General features: G+C 41.1%; 1 protein-coding gene and 1 long non-coding RNA gene across 2 annotated transcripts; both read left to right on the top strand.

Annotated features, from left to right (window-relative positions):
* Window positions 1-353: 353 nt before the first annotated feature.
* LOC108940429 (uncharacterized) lies at window positions 354-12,188 on the top strand. The gene is made up of 16 exons (XM_029250135.1): window positions 354-486; window positions 644-919; window positions 1,307-1,402; window positions 2,775-2,928; window positions 3,508-3,635; window positions 4,267-4,536; window positions 4,725-4,820; window positions 5,035-5,170; window positions 5,862-6,019; window positions 6,452-6,730; window positions 9,046-9,141; window positions 9,779-9,932; window positions 10,117-10,244; window positions 11,075-11,344; window positions 11,809-11,904; window positions 12,036-12,188. Exons 2-16 carry the CDS (start codon window positions 893-895, stop codon window positions 12,186-12,188), a joined length of 2,241 nt encoding a protein of 746 aa, XP_029105968.1. The 5' UTR covers window positions 354-486; window positions 644-892.
* A 262-nt stretch (window positions 12,189-12,450) lies between these two features.
* Window positions 12,451-13,870, top strand: LOC114910255 (uncharacterized). Its single transcript, XR_003797574.1, has 3 exons — window positions 12,451-12,526; window positions 12,670-12,740; window positions 13,630-13,870. It is a non-coding gene; the product is annotated as an uncharacterized LOC114910255 (long non-coding RNA).
* Window positions 13,871-20,887: the final 7,017 nt, after the last annotated feature.

The following is a 20,887-nucleotide window of genomic DNA, read 5'->3' as shown; positions in this document are numbered from 1 at the left end:
TATTTATTTCTCCTCCACAGTTACTGCATGATGATTAACAATGTTCTATTTCTCTTTATATTTGCATACTTTACTACAATTCACTCCTTCATGTAAATCTCTCTTCACCTTAATAATCTACTATATACGCAGTAGGCAGTTCCAGTCTTCCCACAGGAACACCCTGTGCTACTAGTTAACCTCAGATAACCCCAACAGTTAATCGAACCATCAAGAATTTCTTTTTTTTTCTCTGGCACTTTGTGAAGTATTTTGTGAATTGCACCACATAAGATGTTGTTTGTCATTTACACTGCAATACACTGTTTTATTCTATTTATCTTAGAACCATTTCTTCCATTTGGCACCAACAATGGAGATACACAGCAATACATTCCAAGTTATTACTACGGCTATTATTATTCGTATTATTATTATAGTTATTATTCTCAGACTGGAACACCCATTAATTTTCCCTTCTTTGGTGGCAAATACTATCAGCTATATGTAAGTGTTTTCAAAAATTATTTTTTAAGTGTACATCTGATTTTCTGGGTTGGAAATGGAACTAAATAATTATCTCACATTGAAATTAATGACTGAAATCAGAAAGAAAGTTGTTTAGGAAAAACATTTTCTTATTGTACCTTTTCTCTATTTATAGATTTACCCCTATGGCTACTTGACCTTTCCTCAGAATGTTTACACAACACCTGTCCAGTTCCCAACCTATTCTAGAAATAATTACATAGCTCCTTTTTGGTTGCTCACTGATTACACACAAAGCGCCGTGGTCTCCTACCGCCAAGTGACCAGTGGCAGTGTCCTTGAACAGGCCACTAGTGATTTACACCAGTACTTTCCTGAGCTGAACTTCACCGCTACCTGGGTCTTCATTGTCACATGGAACGTGATGGAATATTACCCAACAATGGGCAACGTAAGTGTCATATATAAATGGTTTAAAATATTTACTCTGGTATGTACATAATACAATTTCATAATGAATGTTATTGTAATAAGTGCACACTGCTGAATGATTATATAACCAATACTCATCTTGCATTATTCCTCCAAAACTCTGTCACCTGCACAAGGAACAAACTGGATAAAATCCCACAATTTAGTTTTAGCATATGCTACAAGATTTATTTTGTTGTGTTTCTACTGAAATATATTATGATTTTGAATTTTTTTTTCGAGATCAGTATTGCCAAAGTTTGCAGTAATTCTTTAAAATAAAACAAAAGAATTTCATCAGTATTTTTCTGTGTATGAGTTTTTAAAGTTTTTTTTTCTCAAAAGACAATCCTTTTTCCTCTTTTAGAACACAATCTTTCAGGTGGTTTTGGTCTCTGATGGACATTTATCTTTCATCATGATGAATTATGGAAACCTTGCACCGAAAACTCAGAGTGTCCAGGTACAAAGACTGCCTTATTTTGGTTAATATATTAAATAAGTGTGAAGTCTCTTATTGAGGTGCATTTCTGGTGTAAAAAGGCACTTTGTTACTATGGTTTGAATTAATATAAAATACTACAGTATTTTTCATGCAAAACATTGTGTGTTTGGTGGCTGATTGAATACAACTTGATCATTACTAGTAATATCATTCAATAAATGCCTATTTTGTTGGAAAATTATGTCAAGTTGTCAGTAGGGTGGGCTTATCAAATAACATCAGTCATGCCTATATGTGTAAAATTTCTTGTATATAAATGATAAATACTTCTTGTAGGTTGGATTCAATACAACTAATTCAACCAATTATTTTAGCAAAAAATAATTAGCATGCAAAATTTTCATCACATGTAAACAACAAATATTTGTCATTCAATTCAGTTCAATTTATTTTTTATAGAAAGCTCTTCTCACGCTGTGACACAGCGCTTGAACATGAGCACAGAGCAAAGAAACAAATACATCAGATAAGGAAACAAAGAAACTACAGACTAGCGTAATACATTATTAATGCTTTTATAAAGCTATAAGTAAGCCTAGTCTCCACGGAGGAAAAGAACAAATACTCCCGACTGAAAGGGAGAAAGAACCCCTGGGGGTCCAACTTCCAGTGGCTGCCCACCCCTCCTGGGCATTCTATATTAAATAAAACTACTAAATCATATTACAGGTAACAAAGGCATCGGTGCTGCATGGTAACTTGTTTTCCCAGTTCAGCAAGGTACGCCTCATCCATCATGGTGGTCAGTCATCATCTTCAGTCAGCATGGAGTGCTTCTGTAATGGCCGGCCAGCCTCTTCATTTCTTATTCTAGGGAGACAATGCTCAACAAGAAATTGTTAGTAACATATCTTGAAGAAATAAGTTTAATACTGCGGCACGCGGCACCGTAGGTTTGGATGGGGTGAAAAAGGACGCACAGGCAGCGTTCATCTCAAACGTTTATTTGAAGACCGGCACACGGGAAAATAATGCTCTTGGTCCGAGCACCCTGTTTCCTCAAGGACCTGCGCTTCAAACCAGCCTTCCCAGCTTGCTCAGCACCTTCAACTCTAAATGTAACCAGGAGCTAATGGAACGATTTCAATACCGGTGTTATGTGGCCGTACTTCCTAGTTCTAGCGACAATTCTCGCAGCAGGATTTTGCACCAACTGTAGCCTGGATACAGTTTGGTAGGAACAACCCGACAGTAAAAAAATTACAAAAGTCCAGCCTGCTTGAAACAAAATGTGATGGGCTATCAAGCTTAAAAATGTCATGTCATTAATCAGTTTGGTTTGCAACGAAATTAATTCTCATTTATTTATTTATGTGTTTCTCTGTTTAAGGTTGGATATGACACCATTAATTCAACTAATTATTTCAGCATGCCCGAGTCTTTTGAAAGCAACATCACCAGCTTGTCTTTCACCAGTAATGTGAATGTAACAGGTCGTTGGGTGTTTCGCACTGATTCCTGTCCTAATAATTGTCTGCTCCAAGGTAAAAATTTTTTTTAGTTTGCAGTACTGGATTGGTTAAAGTGGAATACCACTTGTATGTCAACAAGTTAATATTTGTGGCCCAAAAGGTTAATTGTGGTGGTGGGTCATACATAAATACGTGTTTAATTTTACCACTCTAAATTCAGACTTGTAATGTGGTAGAGTGAACCAAAAATGACTGAACATTAATTAGGAAATCTGGCAGTTTTTGTTTCCCTGGATACTTATAACTGCAGAAGTGTTAGACACATTTCAAATTAGAATCACATTCATAGTGTCATATATTTGTTAAAAAATTAAATATTTCATATCATTATCACATATAAATATTCTTATGTGATAATTTGATTTTTTTTTTTTTTTTTTTGCCAAAGGCCTTTTAAGAATGACCTTAATTCAGAAAATCTTAATTAGTTAGTTACGTTTTTCATTGTCAGTCACTGAATAGTATTATTTGAAATGTATACTACCATACATCATATATAGCATGCTGTGGGATTACTTTGCTCCAACTGTTGCAACATACAATCTCTGAACTGAATTACTGAGCTTCTTCTCTATTCTTCATGTGTCTCAGAAAACTTTTACCCATTTGGTCCAAACAATGGAGACACAGTGAACCCAGCTGCGGATGATGAAAGTTCTTCTGTTATTCTCTTAAATGAGACTTTTCAGTTCTTTGGATCGGTCCATAATCAACTTTATGTAAGTGGTTCTATTAGTTGCTAAACACAATAACATTTTTGAGTTTATACATCTTTATTTAAAGTATTAAAAAATACAACAGGGAAGTGTGATGGTGCGGTGGGTTTGGCTGGGTCCTGCTCTCTGGTAGGTCTGAGGTTCAAATCTTGCTTGGGTTACCTTGCGATGGACTGTTGTCTCATCCTGGGTGTTGCTGGGTTAGGCTCCAGTTCACCGTGACCCCATTCAGGAGGAGTGGTTTCAGACTGTGTGTGTGCACATGCATTTTTTGTGTAAATATGGTATGGTGACAATGTAAAATTCCACTGTCAAAATATTGCCTGCTATTAAAAAATGATTTCACATTGATATACACACACACACACACACTGTCTGAACCGCTTGTCTCATACGGGGTCGCGGGGAGCCAGAGCCTAACCCGGCAACACAGGGCGTAAGGCCGGAGGGGGAGGGGACACACCCAGGACGGGACGCCAGTCCGTCGCAAGGCACCCCAAGTGGGACACGAACCCCAGACCCACCAGAGAGCAGGACCCAGTCCAACCCACTACACCACCCTCTCACATTGATAGAACTTTTTAACAAATATGCAATTCACAATATATTTGCATGTTCTTACCATTTCCTTTAGGTGAACAACTATGGTTTCCTGACCTTTGATCAACCAGTGAGCAGTTCTTACTCTTCGATGTTTGGGTCTGGCTATGATACCATTGCTCCTTTATGGAGTTACTGGAACACCACAAAAAGTGGCGTCATCTCTTACCGTCAAGTGACCAGTGGCAGTGATCTCCAACAGGCCACCAGTGACATAAACCAGTACTTTCCTCAGCTGAACTTCACTGCTACCTGGGTCTTCATTGCCACATGGGACAGCGTGGCCTATGGCAACATGGACACAGTAAATGCTTCTGAAATGATTTGTTCTTGTTTGTTGGGTTTTACATATTGAAGAAATCAAAGATTTATTAAGACTAAAAGATAAAGTCACTGTGAAAGAATTTTAGAATTTTAAAGAACATGAGCAGGGATTTTTCCCTCCGAAAGAAAGCCACAGTGCCAGACTTACAGATCTTTCTTTTTATCTAGGAAACCTCTTTCCAGGTAGTTCTGATTTCAAATGGAAATTTCTCTTTTGTACTGTTGAACTATGGGCGAATCTCTTCTGTGATCTCAAATATGCAGGTAGGCAGAAAATTTTTTTGTGTTAACCTGTAAAACATTTGTGATATTTGCCTGGTATTTTAGGCCACTTTTTATCATAATATTTAAAAAATCTGGAAATTATAATTAAAGAAATTCTATTCACTGTTTAAAAATGTTTAAAATACAGTCACTGCTATAGAGCAAACTGTGGTGCATTTAAAAAATCTTAATTCTGTTTAATTTTTGCTTTCAGGCTGGATTTGTCACTGCTGATTCAATGATTTACTTCAGTATCCTGGATCAAATTTCATACACAGACCTAACTTTCAGCAGCAACATCAATGACGGAGGTCGCTGGGTCTTTCAGTTAAACATGAATTATACCAAAGGTATAATAAATCTGCAAAAAATAGTTATTTCTTAGTGAAAATATTAATTCTTTGTGCTTTAGGAAAGTGCTCAGAACTTGTCTGTGATAGAGTTAACTTTGTTTTGTTGAAGAACAACGCAAAATCATCAGCAGCGAGAGAGGAGGAAAGAGGGGGAGAAGAGCAGAGTAGACTGAGAAAGTGGAGAAGAGTTTGTGTGGATTGTTGATTCCAGACTGTAGTTTGCTGTGGAAGAAGATGCTTTTAGCCTAGGAAACAGAAGAGTGAGATGGCAGCAGTGGCTGAAGGTGTTTAAGATGGTCCAAGGTTACAAGAAAAGAGAAATTTTCCAAAGGTGCCAGAAGGACAGGACTTTTAGCACAGCTGATGTCAAATGGCAGCTCATGCCACAGTTTGAGAGTGAAATTTGAAATAAGATAATGAGCGATTGTTCACTGTGCATTAGGAAAGACCCACTGAGAAAAGGCAAACAAAGCAGGGGTTATGATCAAGACAGTATCAGAATTCGGAGAAAGGGAAGCCAGTGGAGACATCAGAGAGGTGGAGAACTGAGTGCGATGTAGAGTGTTATACACTAAAGCAGTAGTAGCATCATCTCTTTGGGTGATTTTTTTAATCTTTCCTTGTTCTATTGCATTGTATATAATTTTGTGAATGAATACCAAGTCTGTGTTTTACTCTGCTTTTTCAGGACCTTTCTACCCATTTGGCACAAATAATGGAGATACACAGCAATTCTGGAATTATTATTATTACTTTTATTATTATTATTATTATCACTATTATTATTCAAGTCAGAGTCAGACAAACAATTTTCCCTTCTTTGGTGGCAAATATTATCAAACAATTGTAAGTGGAAACATTGCAAATGTTTTAATTTGTTCTTTTACAGTTTCTAAACACCTGTTTAAATATGATAATGCTATATAATTTCTCATTAATAGTTATTAATATCTCAAAAAGTAAAAGAAATGGAATGATGCTTTCAACAGCGCAAAAAGCACAAAAGCACCACTAATGAATGAGCCGGGTTTCGGATCTATTTGGCTGTTATAGGGGTGCTGGGTGATGTCTCAGCCTGCAATTAATAATTTCTATTATCTTAAAAACAAAAATGGCACAAGCTTCAATTGTCTTGGCACAAAACAGCACAAACACAGTAGTAACAAGTTATAGGGGATTTTCTGTGCTTTTTCTAGGGTAGCCAGCTTCATGGAACTTAGAACGTGTGATTTTTATTAATAAAAGAATTTTCGTATTGTTCTTTTTCTCCACTTGTAGGTTTATGGTAATGGGCTCTTGAGCTTAGGATCAGTATTAGCCACCTCTTACCCTGCCACCATCCCAACCTATTCAATAAATAATATCATTGCTCCTTTCTGGATGGACATTAACAGTCTCCAAAGAGGTGTGAGCAGCTTCCGTGAAGTGACCAGTGGCAGCATCCTCCAACAGGCCACTAGTGACATAAACCATTACTTTCCTGAACTGAACTTCAATGCTACCTGGGTCTTCATTGCCACATGGAACTGGCCGGAATATCAACCAGCAATGGACAATGTAAGTGTCAGATATTAGTTTAATGTAAAAGTATACACTGCTGATGTCTGCAAACTGTTACAGCCCAGTCTAGGGTTGGGCAGTGACACAAGGTTGTTGAGATCAGCTACCACCAGAAAGAAGGTCACCAATTCTTTCACACTGCAAGAAGGTGGTCTGTTTTACTGAACACAAGCAACCCATAAGCCGTCTCTCCAGGGGTGTGCCACACCAACACAACAAACAGAAATGAAGCCTGCCCTTAGTGATGCCTACTTACCCTATCAAATCAAACAAACCAAAAAAACCAATCTAGCCTGTCTTGTAACTGAAAAAAAACAGGCAGTTGCCTATTTACACTTATTTACAAAAAAAAAAAAAAATGATTTACACATAATACACAGCTGGGGTTTTTACAGGCTATTTACAAAGCCTTCATACAACTTTTAGTGCATATGAATGAGAACAAGGTCTCAAACAAAATATACAGTTCACAACACTGCACACTGATGACACCAGTAAGAACCCCACAAATCCTTCTGGTGGAGTCAGTCTGTCTTGCTCAGGTGGCCATGTAGCTTATCAGCCTTCTTCCATTTCTGCTGGACAGTAGCACCTCACACACACACACACAAAATACTACAGGCTTTTGGACCAAGACTATAGCAAAATTTTCCACAAGCAGTTTTCCTATAGAACCGTGTGATATATTGTGTTATCAAGACATGTCCTCTCAGATCTTCTGGAGCATTTCTCAGAGATATTGGGCACTTTTGGGGTGAAGAAATGTCAGGTGATCTGCTGAAACTGAATTATTTCTGAAAGAGCTAAAGCTATATATAGGTATATATACACACACACACACACACTAGACAGCCAAAAGTATGTGGGCACCCTTTCTGCTTAACAGGTTTGGCTGTTTCAGCCATACCCATTACTAATAGATGCAAAAAATCAAGCATACAGTCATGTAAGAACACTTTGTGTGTCTCTCTGACTCCTTGTCACCCATGCACTGCACTGCACTGCACACTTGTATCAACACTCTGCTGTTGAAAGCATTGCACTTTACACCTGTGTCCAGTTGTAACAGCAAAACACATCTGTGTTTGTTTCACGTCCGGACATTAGTGTGCTTCCAACTTTGAGGCAACAGCTTGGGGATTTCTGTTTCAGCATGACAATGCCCCTGTGCACAAAGCACGCTGTATAAAGAAATGGTTTATTGAGTCTTGTGTAGAAGAACAAGACTTGCCTGTTTAGAGCCCAGACCTGAACCCCATTGAACTCCTTTGGGATGAATTGGAAAGCCGACTGCAAGTCAAGTCCCATCGCTCAATATCAGTGCCTGATTTCATTAATACTCTTGTGTCTGAATGAAAGCAAATTTTCTCACCCATGTTCCAAAATCCAGTGGATAGTCTACCTAGAAGAGAAGGGATTGCAATAGCAGCAAAAGGTGACCAGCGACACTAATCCCCATGGTTTTGAAATTAAACATTCAACAAGCATACATGGGTGTGATGTTTGTGTGTCCACATACCTTTGGCTATGTAGCGTGTGTATACAAACATGCATCGCTTAATGACAGGGGTACGTTCTGAGGAATGCGTTGTTAGGCGATTTTGTCATTGTGCAAACATCATAGAGTGTACTTATACACACCTAGATGGTATAGCCTCGATCACAGAGTGTACTTATACACGCTTAGATGGTATAGCCTCAATACACTCAAGAGATGAGGTAAACACAAGATTTATGACGCTGCTGCTGGCATAATACAGCACACTGTTTTACAGGAAACGTTTTGATAAGTAGAAAGAGTACACTCTAATGATAAAAAGTACAGTATAGTAAATACATAAACCAGTAACATAGGTATTTATCATTATCAAGTATTATGTACTGTACACAACTGAATGTGCTCTACTTTTATACGACTGGCAGCACAGGATGTTTGTTTACACCAGCACCACCACAAACACAAAGCATATTGCGCTACGACGTTATGACAGCTATGATGTCACTAGTTGACAAGAATTTTTCAGCTCTATTATAATCTTATGGGACCACCGCCATATATTTGGTCAGTCATAAGTGAAATGTCATTAAGAGGCACATGACTGTATAAGCAATATTTTTATTTGTTGTGATGGAGCATGGCTAGTTCATTCACAGAGAAAATCATTACTATATTTGTGAATCTGAATATTTTTTAAAAATTACTTCATACCTTAAATCAGCTATATAAATTGTAAGACCAGCAATGAAGATGGCAATAATAATTTTGTTTGTTTTAAAAAAATCTACCTATGCAACCTTCCTGTCCCTCTCAGGACATCATGTTCCAGGTTGTTCTGGTCTCAGATGGGAATATGTCATTTGTCATGATGAACTATGGAAACCTTGCCCCAATTAGTGAAAATGTCCAGGTAAGGAGTCTGTGATTTATTAAATTATAATGTGTGAGTATCATCTCTTTGATTGAAGTACATGTCTGGGGAAAGAAACATAATGATATGCCTGTTGCTACAGTTATAACTTAGTTACTGCATTAAAACACGAAAAATGTGAACATGGTAGTATTATATATTTGTGTGCTGCACAAGATTCAGAAATTCGGATGAAGACACAATTCAAGTAAATTCAATTAGTTTTTACAGAACACTGCTCACCAGTGACACTGAGCACTGAACAAAGTTAGAATGCTAAATAATGTTACTGAAAAATAACACATATAACATACATAATTAACAATACATTAAGTCAGCTGACAACATTGGAGAGAAATTCAAAAAATTCCCCATCCCAACTTGAAAGAAGAAGGGAGACAATTAATCCTCTGGGGTTCCAAGTATCAATGGCTCCCCCCACCCCTCCTGACCATTGTACTGTGGTGACGCAGGACGTGTGCGGACCTGACAAGGTATAACTGTCAAGATTATACTACAGTCCATAGAAGTACTAATTCGTTACTGTTCCCATTGGTTGATCGAACTGTTGACCGTTTCTGGCAGTGAAGTAAACAAAACATCCTGGTTTTGATTTTATTAATGTTCTTTTTTTTAGGTTGGATATGACTCATTAAATTCATCAAATTACTTCAGTATGGCCGAATCATTCCAAGGCAACATCACCGACTTGTCTTTCACGAGTAATGTCAACACATCGGGTCGCTGGGTGTTTCGCACCGATTACTGTCTGAATGATTGTCTCTTCCAAGGTAAATATTTTTACTGATATGATGGGTTTAAGAAGCAAGTTTTCAATATTAATTATGCAGTTTATTTTATTGGATAAGTTAGCGTTGTGTCCTAAAAACTAACCTGAGTTGGAACTTTGAGTAAATGGATGGGACACAAGTCCATTGCAGTCTGAGATTTTTACTTTTCTCTCATTTGTCTTAGAAAATTTCTACCCATATGGGCCCAGTAATGGAGACACAGTGAACCCAAGTGTGGATGACGGAAGTTCCTCTGCTATCCCCTTAATTAATATGTTTCCATACTTTGGAAAACCATACAACCAACTTTATGTAAGTGGCATAACACGTTTCATAACAAGAACACTACACACACACACACACACATTTTCAGAACCGCTTGTCCCTTACGGGGTTACGGGGAACCGGAGCCAACCCGGTAACACAGGGCGTAAGGCCGGAGGGGGAAGGGGACACACCCAGCACGGGACGCCAGTCCGTCACAAGGCACCCCAAGCGGGACTCGAACCCCAGACCCACCGGAGAGCAGGACCGCGGTCCAACCCACTGCGCCACCGCACCCCCACAAGAACACTACATTAGAACTTATTTCAAACTTTCCTTAAAAAATTTTTTTCTCCGCATTCTCGCTTTCTTCCGATTTTTTTTTAATAGCTTTAACAGGTAATGTAGTACTTCAGTTTGCCATCGTGTTGTTGTCTTATCTATTACTTGACATGGTAATTGTCCAGTATATTGTTATTGCGTCGTGCTGTTGTTTCATGTTCAGCACCAAACCACAACCCATTCCAATATGCTGAATACTGGTATTAAAGGGTTCTGAGTTCTGCACTAATTCAGTTTTCCTTACGAGAACACACTCAGCGTGTCTCTTCGCTCCATGTTCTTTGTATTACATTTACATTTACATGTATTCATTTAGCAGACGCTTTTGTCCAAAGCGACATACATCTCAGCAAAAGTACAACAATTTATGCATTACATGAAGAGATGGAGACATAACTGCAGACATGAAAGTCTCAAGCAATTGTACTTGAGACTTTCAAGTACATTTGTACTTCTTTTCTTACTTCACACGGTGCACAGATATATATTACCGCACATTTAAGAGCATCACCCGTTTATTTGTTCTTTTATTTCAGGTGAACAACAATGGTTTCCTGACCTTTGATCAACCAGTGAGCAGTCCATACTCTTCAATGTTTCAGTCTGGCTATGATGTCATTGCTCCTTTATGGAGTAACTGGAACACCACAAAAAGTGGCATCATCTCTTACCGTCAAGTGACCAGTGGCAGTGATCTCCAACGGGCCACAAGTGACATAAACCAGTACTTTCCTCAGCTGAACTTCACTGCTACCTGGGTCTTCATTGCCACATGGGACAGTGTGGCCTTCTACAACATGGACACGGTAAAAACGCTACTCCTTGGCACTGCACCTTGAAATAGCAAAGAAATCTGTCGTTGCTTCAGATTAAAAGAAGATTGAGAGTCCTGAGTAAAGAATCAAGAAAGAAATCTTTTTATGATATTTATATTCAAACAAAGTCTTAAGACTTCTCAGCTTCTGGTTACTATTTCAGTCCCAGAAATGAGCTGGTTATATTCTATACTCTTCAACAGAAAAATATGACCTGTTCTGTAATCTTTTTGGTGTGCTTTATATCGATAAATGTGCACATTAATGGATATAAACATAGAGGAAAACAAAAATTTTTGATGAATTTGAAATTCTGTTCATAAGGTTCTTAATTCCAGTCCCAGAAATGGACCAGCTACCCTCAGCGATGTTCAAGCATTATTCTTTACAATGATTTTGTTAATGAGGAATTCCAGAACAAATTCCAGTACCCAAACATATACATCTCTTTTTAGGAAACCTCCTTCCAGGTGGTTCTGGTCTCAAATGGGGATCTGTCCTTTGTACTGTTCAACTATGGTCGGATCTCAGATGTAATTTCATATGCAGAGGTAAGCATGATATTTACACTTAAATTTTTGTAACATTATTAGCAAATTTATGCCACATTTTTGATCAGTCTTAATGATTTTAGTCCATAAAATATCTAAACGGTTTGTCTTTCTGTCTGTCTTATGTTCAGGCTGGCTATAACACAGCAGATTCAGCACACCACTACAATATATTGAGCTCTACTTCAATCGCAGGGTTGACTTTCAGCAAAAATGTCAATGTCAATGGTCGCTGGGTGTTTCAGACAGATGGCAGCTGTGTCAAAGGTAACATTTTTACCTAAAAGACACAATAATTAAATTTCTTTTTACACTTCATAGGCTTTTATGAAATTAAGAATTTCCTCCAGTGTCATGAAGATGAAGGAAATGTTGACTTAAACCAAAAGGAGGGTTATAAGTAGTTTTCCATTAAATCAGTGCACAATTTAGCAGATGAGCTTGATGTTCAAGGGAACAATCATATATTATCATGTGCAAATAATGTTTGAATCAAGATTCAGACCACACATGTGAATTCTTTTTCAATATGTTTACTGCAGCATATAAGGTGTTCTTGAGGGTTCATGTGACTAGCAAAGGTCTACAGCTGAATCCCAAAGATCCTCAGCTGATACAGACGGTAATCTATTTTTCTGTCTTCTTACCTAACTACTATGAAACCTCTGTACCATGCTTTCAATGCAGGTGAACTTATTATTCCTGACAATTTCTTATGTAATGAAAATAATACTGTTATCCAGCCTCTTTCTGATTTTATTTCAGATGATTGAGAATCTGCTGAGCGGTGTTTCACTGGGAGACACTTGTTCTTCATAACAACCCAACATACACAGGTGATGCTTTTATGAGTCACATACCCCTGTTAACCTCTAATTAACACATCACACCAGACAACAAAGGAAGACCAGATTACCGGTGGAGTTTCACTTCCACACTATTTAGGACAGCAGGGTATCATAATGCCAAAACATTTCAGACTTAAATCAAACTGAAATCCTCCTGTCCTGGGTAATAATACTTTTTAAACATACAAAATTTTCAAGTTTACTTTGGACTTTTCTCACTCACTATCAGAACCACTTATCCTAAGGCAGGGTGGCAGCAGATTGGAGTCTATTCTGGAAGCATACTGGACTGTAGACCTCTAACGAGATACCAGCTCATTGCAGACATTTACAATTTTCATTTTGTCTGCTTGCTATAAGTATGAAGATCATACATTGAAATATATAGTGCTGTTTGAAAGTATGTGAAAATCTTGTGCCCCTTCGTTTTACTACAAAACCATAATGTAATCAAAACCACTCTTTCTCATCTGGCATAATAGGTGTGTAATTACTAATTCCATTTGTTGGTTCAGAGAAAATCATGTGTATAATAGAAATACAGAAGTAGTGCAGGTGAACCCCAAGTTGTATTGGTTAAACAAGTAGCTAAGTAGAATCAGGTGTGTAAATCATAATCATTTTTCATGTTATAAGTTTATTTTAAGATTTAATATTTTGATATTATGGGTTAATTTTAATATTATATACAAGAATAATGACCATTCCTATAGGGTTCACATACTTCCAAGCAGCATTGCCTGGTTTTTATAGACAAGTTTACACAGTTTAAAATGCCAATAATCCTGGTTTCAGGTAAGTTTCCTCAAACTTATCACTGGTATTGTAATATTGCACCAAAAGACACTAACATATCCTTTTCACATTTTATCCTCAGATCATTGTGGATTCACAAATCTGACAGTGGAAACTGCAACAGATCAACAGCTATGGAGACTGCAGTCATTACAGCAGGATCAGAGTCCTTTTGATATAACCAAACAAGAAGCAATACAAAACAATAGTGTAGGAAAAGATAACAGAGGGAAAAGCAATACAGGAGTGCAAAATAAATGCAACAGTGCAAAGACGATACAATAAAATAGTGCAAATCACAGTACCAGGACAAACTGTATAATATAGGGGATGAATATTTACATATTACATTTACATATAGTTATAATAGCTGACTGTAACCAGAAACTCTTCTGTAAAAAGCATTATTAACATTATTCTGGTGTCTAAATGAGAATATTTTGTTTAGGACTGGGGATAGCACATTCATCAGGGTTGGGTTAGGTTCCACTCTTCCAGAAGTACCCTGGGATGTCAGAAAGCGAATCTAGAGTAGTATATACCTCACTGGTATTCATGTATTATGACAATCAATTCTAAACTTTTTAAAATTTTTGGGTGGAAAAAACTTTATTATCATAGGAAGTATATATACTCTTTTGGAGATCTAATGCCATTTTTAAAATAAAAAGGATAAAAAAAAGTTTTAAAAAGAACCAAAGTATATTGTATACAGGAGGGGGCGTGGCAGCACAGCGTGTTTGGCTGGGGCCTGCTCTCTGGTGGGTCTGGGGTTTGACTCCTGCTTAGGGTGCCTTGCAATGGACTAGCATCCCCTTCCAGGTGTATCCCTCCCCCTCCGGCCTTGTGCCCTGTGTTGCCGGGGTTAGGCTTCGGTTCGCCGCAACCCCACTTGGGACAAGTGGTTTTAGACAGTGTGTGTGTGTGTGTATTGTATATAGTCTACATATCTAAAATATAACAATTAAAATTTTTATAAAAAGTTGGTATATAGAATTTTTACTTAAATGTAATTTTGATATTGGAAAAAACCCTTTGAAACTTGCTAGATTTCATAAGCATGTACTTCTTACATGGACTCTTAGGTATAAGCTTAAGTTTTCCCCACAATAGGTATATAAAAGTTAGAAATAAAACTTTATTTTTTGAAAACTGGGTTTAAACTGGCATAATTTTGGTTAAACTAATAAATCCTGATAGTGAAACATCTAATTACCTTGACTTTGTTGATACAAACCGTCTTTTAATTCTGATCAATATTTTATTGTAATTAATGTCATTCCTAAAGAAATATTGATGTTGTTCCAAAATTACAGTAATCATCTTTTTGAAACATTAGTAGAATTTAAATCACATATCAGATTGCAAGGAAAGGATATCTGAGTCGTGGATATAATAACACATTTCTAAGATTTATACTGTATGTTGACAATATCCTTGGGTTACAAGATACTGGAAGTCCTCACTTGGGAGGCAGATTGATTGGAAAAAATCTGGATGATCCCCAATAAATACTGTATAACTACTAAAGTTAGGGAGGTTTAATATAAATTACTCCATTAAATTTACCCAGTAAAAACCTTTGTTGTCCAAAGAATCAAGATGAATGTAAATGACCCAGTAAAAATGTTTGTTGTCCAAAGAATTAAGATGAATATAAATGATCAATTCGCTTCTTGTGAAAGTACCCCTGAAATAATTCAACGTTTATTTTGGTTATGCCCCCTGGTAAAAACACTTCGGATGTAATATTTTAAAAAAGGGAAATACACACACACACACATTTTCAGAACCGCTTGTCCCTTACGGGGTCACGGGGAACCGGAGCCTACCCGGCAACACAGGGCGTAAGGCCAGAGGGGGAAGGGGACGCACCCAGGACGGGACGCCAGTCCGCCGCAAGGCACCCCAAGTGGGACTCGAACCCCAGACCCACCGAAGAGTAGGACTGCGGTCTAACCCACTGCGCCACCGCACCCCCTCAAAAGGGAAATATTTTATTTTAAAGAAATAGGTGTGATGACAAACTTTAATTACATTAAAAAAAGTATAGATGCAATTATTGTAAAATTATTATACAATTACAGTAATTTACTGTAATTACTACAGTAATTGACTTGTCATATTAGTACGTTTACTACATACACAGAACAAAATGGTCAGGGAAGAGTCCTGCCTTTCAACACTTTAAGTTAAATGTAAAGGCTTTTTCACAAGTAGTTTCAAAATGTAAAAATAAAAAAATGAAGTGTAATCTTTTCTCACAGAACATATTTGTGCTGTAATCTATACCCCTGATGTTGCTCTTTTCTTTTTTTATATGGCTGTGCAATGCTATATGCACTCTTTTTGGTATTGTGTTGTGTGTTATTGTTGTTTTGGGCATTTGTGCCTTTAATTAATTAACTGAATTTGAATTTCTGAGACTATTTCTTTACCTCCTATCTTCAGTGCAATACTGTGCTGTACTTCGGATAACACCAGATGAGAACTTCACACTGTTCCTAGGACCAGTGTCACAAAATTAAACCATTAGGAATATTTTGGCAATAAACAGCTGTTTTCTTACTGTTCGATCCAAATTTGATTATGATCCAAATATTACATTGTTGATTTTTATTGAATATTTCTGACTTCTGATAAAAATGTGTCTGTCATGTTTCTGTCCAGAAAGTGGGTCATCAGACCTAAGTGCAGCGCAGGGGCGCACAAGGTAATGGGAGGATCCGAAGGTCGTGGTCAGGAAACTAGCAAGGGTCACCAAGGAGCAGACGTCGTTACGAGGAGATTCTGAAAACCGTGAGTTGAAGATCAGGCGATGGGTCGAAGGAAACGAAGAAGACGAGGAGAGTGAGGAGGAAGAGGGTCGAGGAACAGGAGTTAGGACAGGGAAGTCAGGAAAGGTAAACAGGGCGGTGTGTGAAGCACTAGTGAACAGTAAGGCTGAATGTGGTTTCGCAGCGTTCTGCGCTCCAGGCTGTCCTTCTATGCGTCTGGACCCTGATCAGCCGCAGGTGTTCCTCGCTGCTGAGGTGAAAGGCGTGACAGTGTCAAGCGGAACAGAGGACATGGGAACAGCTAAACCCAAGTGAAGGATTGTTTGGCAAGAACCGAGGGGTCAGGCGAGTCCTCGTTGTCAGGGACTGGCGAAGAGTCGGTCGATTGACGGTCAGAGTGGGAGCAAGGATCCGTGGACGTAGTCAGGAGATGAGGCGAATTGTCTGAAGCCAGGGAATGAAGAACTGGGGTGAGGAATGAAGGAGATTGGGACAAGAACACAAAGGGGGCTGGTTGTTTCAGTGAGATTCCCCGAGTGCAAGGACTCAGCTGAGTAGGATCTTTTAAATCAGGTGCCTGATTGCGGTACAGGTGTGGGCGTGCACGTGAGAAAATGCTAAATAAAATGTATAAAACAGTGAGATTTACACATCAGTGTCCATGACAAAACTGCTATATTCTGCGATTTGGTTGCGCACTTAACAGGTGTTGTCACAAATCAAACACAGCATTCTGCTAAAATCTGTGTCATTTTCAGAGTTATTTCTTATAAACTTTGTACTCCTTTACTCTTTTGGAATGAACTTGCTGGATCCTCCTCAACAAAAGACATCTTCCATTTATATTTTGACTTCAGGGAATGGCCCAATTTATTTCTATTTATTGTTCAAAACCCCCTTATGACTGTAAAATCAAGGTTCTCGTGTACCCTGCCCGTTATGAGGTCACCAGGGCCCCACCCTGGAGCCAGGCCTGGGGGGGGGGGGGGCTCGCATGCGAGCGCCTGGTGGCCAGGTCTATGCCCACGGGGCCTGGCCGGGCTCAGCTCAAAGCCATGATGTGGAGCCGCTCTTCGGTGGGCTCACCACCTGCCGGAGAGACCGTAAGGGGCCAGTGCGTTGTGATTTGGATGGTGGTCGGGGCCGAGTGCCCGGCCGACCCAAACCTCGGGCGCCAACTCTAGCTTTTGGGACTTGGAATGTCACCTCACTGGTGGGGAAGGAGCCTGAGCTAGTGCAGGAGGTTCAGAGATACTGTCTAGATATAGTCGGGCTCACTTCCACTCACAGCTTGGGTTCTGGAACCACTCTTCTCGAGCAAGGGTGTACTCTCCACTATTCTGGCATTGCCCAGGGTGAGAGGCGGCGGGCGGGTGTGGGCTTATTAATAGCCCCCCAGTTCAGCCGCCATGTGTTGGAGTCTACCCCGGTGAACGAGAGGGTCGTCTCCCTGCGCCTTCAGGTCAGGGAACAGTCTCTCACTGTCGTTTGTGCTTATGCGCCTAGTGGCAGTGCAGAGTACCCGGCCTTTTTAGAGTCCCTGGGGGGCGTGCTGGAAAGCGCTCCCACTGGGGACTCTGTCGTTCTGCTGGGGGACTTTAACGCCCACGTGGGCAGCGACAGTGATACCTGGAGGGGCGTGATTGGGAGGAACGGCCTCCCTGATCTGAACCCGAGCGGTGGGTTGTTATTGGATTTCTGTGCTAGTCACGGTTTGCCCATAACGAACACCATGTTCATGCATAAGGCTGTCAATCAGTGCACTTGGCACCAGGACACCCTAGGTTGGAGGTCGATGATCGACTTTGTAGTCGTTTCTTCTGATTTTCGGCCATATATCTTGGACACTCAGATGAAGAGAGGGGCTGAGCTGTCAACTGATCACCACCTGGTGGTGAGTTGGATTCGATGGCGGGGGAAAAAGCTGGACAGACCTGGCAGGCCCAAACGCATAGTGAGGGTCTGTTGGGAACGTTTGGCGGAGGCCCCTGTCAGAGAGGTCTTCAACTCCCACCTCCGACAGAGCTTCAACCAGGTCCCGAGGGAGACTGGGGACATTGAGTCCGAATGGACTATGTTCCACACCTCCATTGTCGGGGCGGCGGTTCGGAGCTGCGGCCGTAAAGTCTCCGGCGCCTGTCGCGGCGGCAATCCCCGAACACGGTGGTAGACACCGGAGGTAAGGGATGCCGTCAAGCTGAAGAAGGAGTTCTATCGGGCCTGGCTGGCTCATGGGACTCCTGAGGCAGCTGATGGGTACCGGCGGGCCAGACGGAACGCAGCTCTGGCAATCGCCGCGGCAAAAACTCGGGCCTGGGAGGAGTTCGGTGAGTCCATGGAGGAAGACTTTCGGTCGGCCTCAAAGAGATTCTGGCAAACCGTCCGGCGACTCAGAAGGGAGAAGCAGTGTTCCGCCAACACTGTTTACAATGGAAGTGGTGCACTGCTGACCTCAACTGAGGATGTCCTCGGGCGGTGGAAGGAGTACTTTGAAGATCTCCTCAATCCCTCTGACACGCCTTCCGTAGAGGAAGCTGAGGCCGGGAACTCGGAGGGGGACTCGTCCATTACCCTGGCTGAAGTTGCTGAGGTAGTCAAAAAACTCCTCAGTGGCAAGGCTCCAGGGGTGGATGAGATCCGCCCCGAGTTTCTCAAGTCTCTGGATGTTGTGGGGCTGTCTTGGCTGACACGCCTCTGCAGCATTGCGTGGAGCTCGGGAACGGTGCCTCTGGACTGGCAGACCGGGGTGATGGTCCCTCTTTTTAAGAAGGGGGACTGGAGATTGTGTTCCAATTATAGGGGGATCACACTCCTTAGACTCCCTGGGAAAGTCTATGCCAGGGTACTGGAAAGGAGAATCCGACCGATAGTCGAACCTCGGATTCAGGAGGAGCAATGCGCTTTTTGCCCTGGCCGTGGAACACTGGACCAGCTCTATACCCTCACTAGGGTGTTGGAGAGTTCATGGGAGTTTGCCCAACCAGTCCATATGTGTTTTGTGGACCTGGAGAAGGCATTCGACCGTGTCCCTCGTGGTATCCTGTGGGAGGTACTTCGGGATTATGGGGTTCAGGGCTCGCTGCTACAGGCTGTTCATTCCCTGTATGACCAGAGCAGGAGCTTGGTTCGCATTGCCGGCAGTAAGTCAGACCTGTTCCCGGTGCATGTTGGACTCCGCCAGGGCTGCCCTTTGTCACTGATTCTGTTCATTATCTTCATGGATAGAATTTCTAGGCGCAGCCAGGGAATGGAGGGTGTCTGTTTTGGTGGCCACAGGATCTCGTCTCTGCTTTTTCCCTTCCCTTACTCATGAATTCAAGTGTCACTGGACAGTTAAAAATGATCACCTACATGTTGCATCTAGTTAGCCCAGCAGGTGCCATAGTGGTTAGTGCCACCACTTTTAGCCTCAGAAGGCCCCAGGTTCAAATCCCACCTCCTGCTCTAGTGCCCTGATCAAGGTACTTTGACTTGAGATTTACAAACTCCTTACCCTGTCACGGAGAGTCCCAACATCCTGCAGAGAAAACTCATTTCAGCCGCTTGTATCCGCAATCTTATTCTTTCGGTCATTACCCAGAGTTCATTACCATAGGTGAGGGTAGGGACGTAGATCGCCCGGTAAATAGAGAGCTTTGCCTTATGGCTCCACTCCCCCTTCACTACTACAGCCCGGTACAGCTACTGCATTACTGCTGCCGCTGCTCCCAGTCTGTGGCCGATCTCATGCTCCCTTCTCCCCTCACTCGTGAACAAGACCCCAAGATGCTTAAACTCCTCCACCTGAGGCAAATTCTCTCCTTGGAGGGGGATTTTGCTTCTGCAACCATACCCACTGCTGCCTTTTTTGCTTGCCAGTACCTGCCTGCTGAGTCAGGAGTCCCCAGAGCCAACCAGGCCCTCAAGGCCTCTTTCTTCAGCTCGACGGCTTCCCTCACTAGAGGTGTCCACCAGCGTGTTCTTGGGTTGCCGCCGTGACTGACACCAACAAGCTTTTGGCCACAGCCATGCCTGGCTGCTTCCACAAGGGAGGTTTTGAACAGGGTCCATTCAGACTTCATGTCCCCTACCTCCTCCAGGACATGGGAGAAGCTCTCCCAGAGGTGCGAGTTAAAATCACTCCGGACAGGGTCCTCCAACAGTCATTCCCAGAACACCCTCACTAAACGCTTGGGTCTACCATGTCTGCCCATCAGTTTTCCCAGCCATCTGATCCAACCCACCACCAGATGGTGATCAGCTAACAGTTCAGCACCTCTCCTCACCCAAGTGTCCAGAATATGTGGCCTCAAGTCAGACAAAATGACTACAAAGTCGGTCATTGACCTTTGGCCCAAGGAGCTCTGGTACCAAGTACACTTATGAGCATCCTTGTGTTCGAACATGGTGTTTGTTATGGACAAACCATGACTAGCACAGAAGTCCAATAACATTTCACCATTCAGGTTTAGATCAGGCAAGCCATTCTTCCCAATCACCCCCCTCTAGATTTCCCAGTCTTTGCCAACGTGAGCGTTGAAGTCCCCCTGCAGGCCTATGGAGTCTGTAGGTAAGGCCCTGTCC

This window comes from Scleropages formosus, chromosome 3, assembly GCF_900964775.1.
Source record: "Scleropages formosus chromosome 3, fSclFor1.1, whole genome shotgun sequence".
NCBI lineage: Eukaryota > Metazoa > Chordata > Actinopteri > Osteoglossiformes > Osteoglossidae > Scleropages > Scleropages formosus.
Note: the sequence above shows the minus strand (reverse complement) of the source record. Positions and strands in the feature narration are given on the sequence as shown.

Coding starts and splice junctions, on each gene's coding strand:
- LOC108940429 (XM_029250135.1), top strand. CDS start 893: ATGGAATATTACCCAACAATGGGCAAC. Junction 920..1,306: donor ATTACCCAACAATGGGCAAC/GTAAGTGTCATA, acceptor TTCCTCTTTTAG/AACACAATCTTTCAGGTGGT. Junction 3,636..4,266: donor CGGTCCATAATCAACTTTAT/GTAAGTGGTTCT, acceptor CATTTCCTTTAG/GTGAACAACTATGGTTTCCT.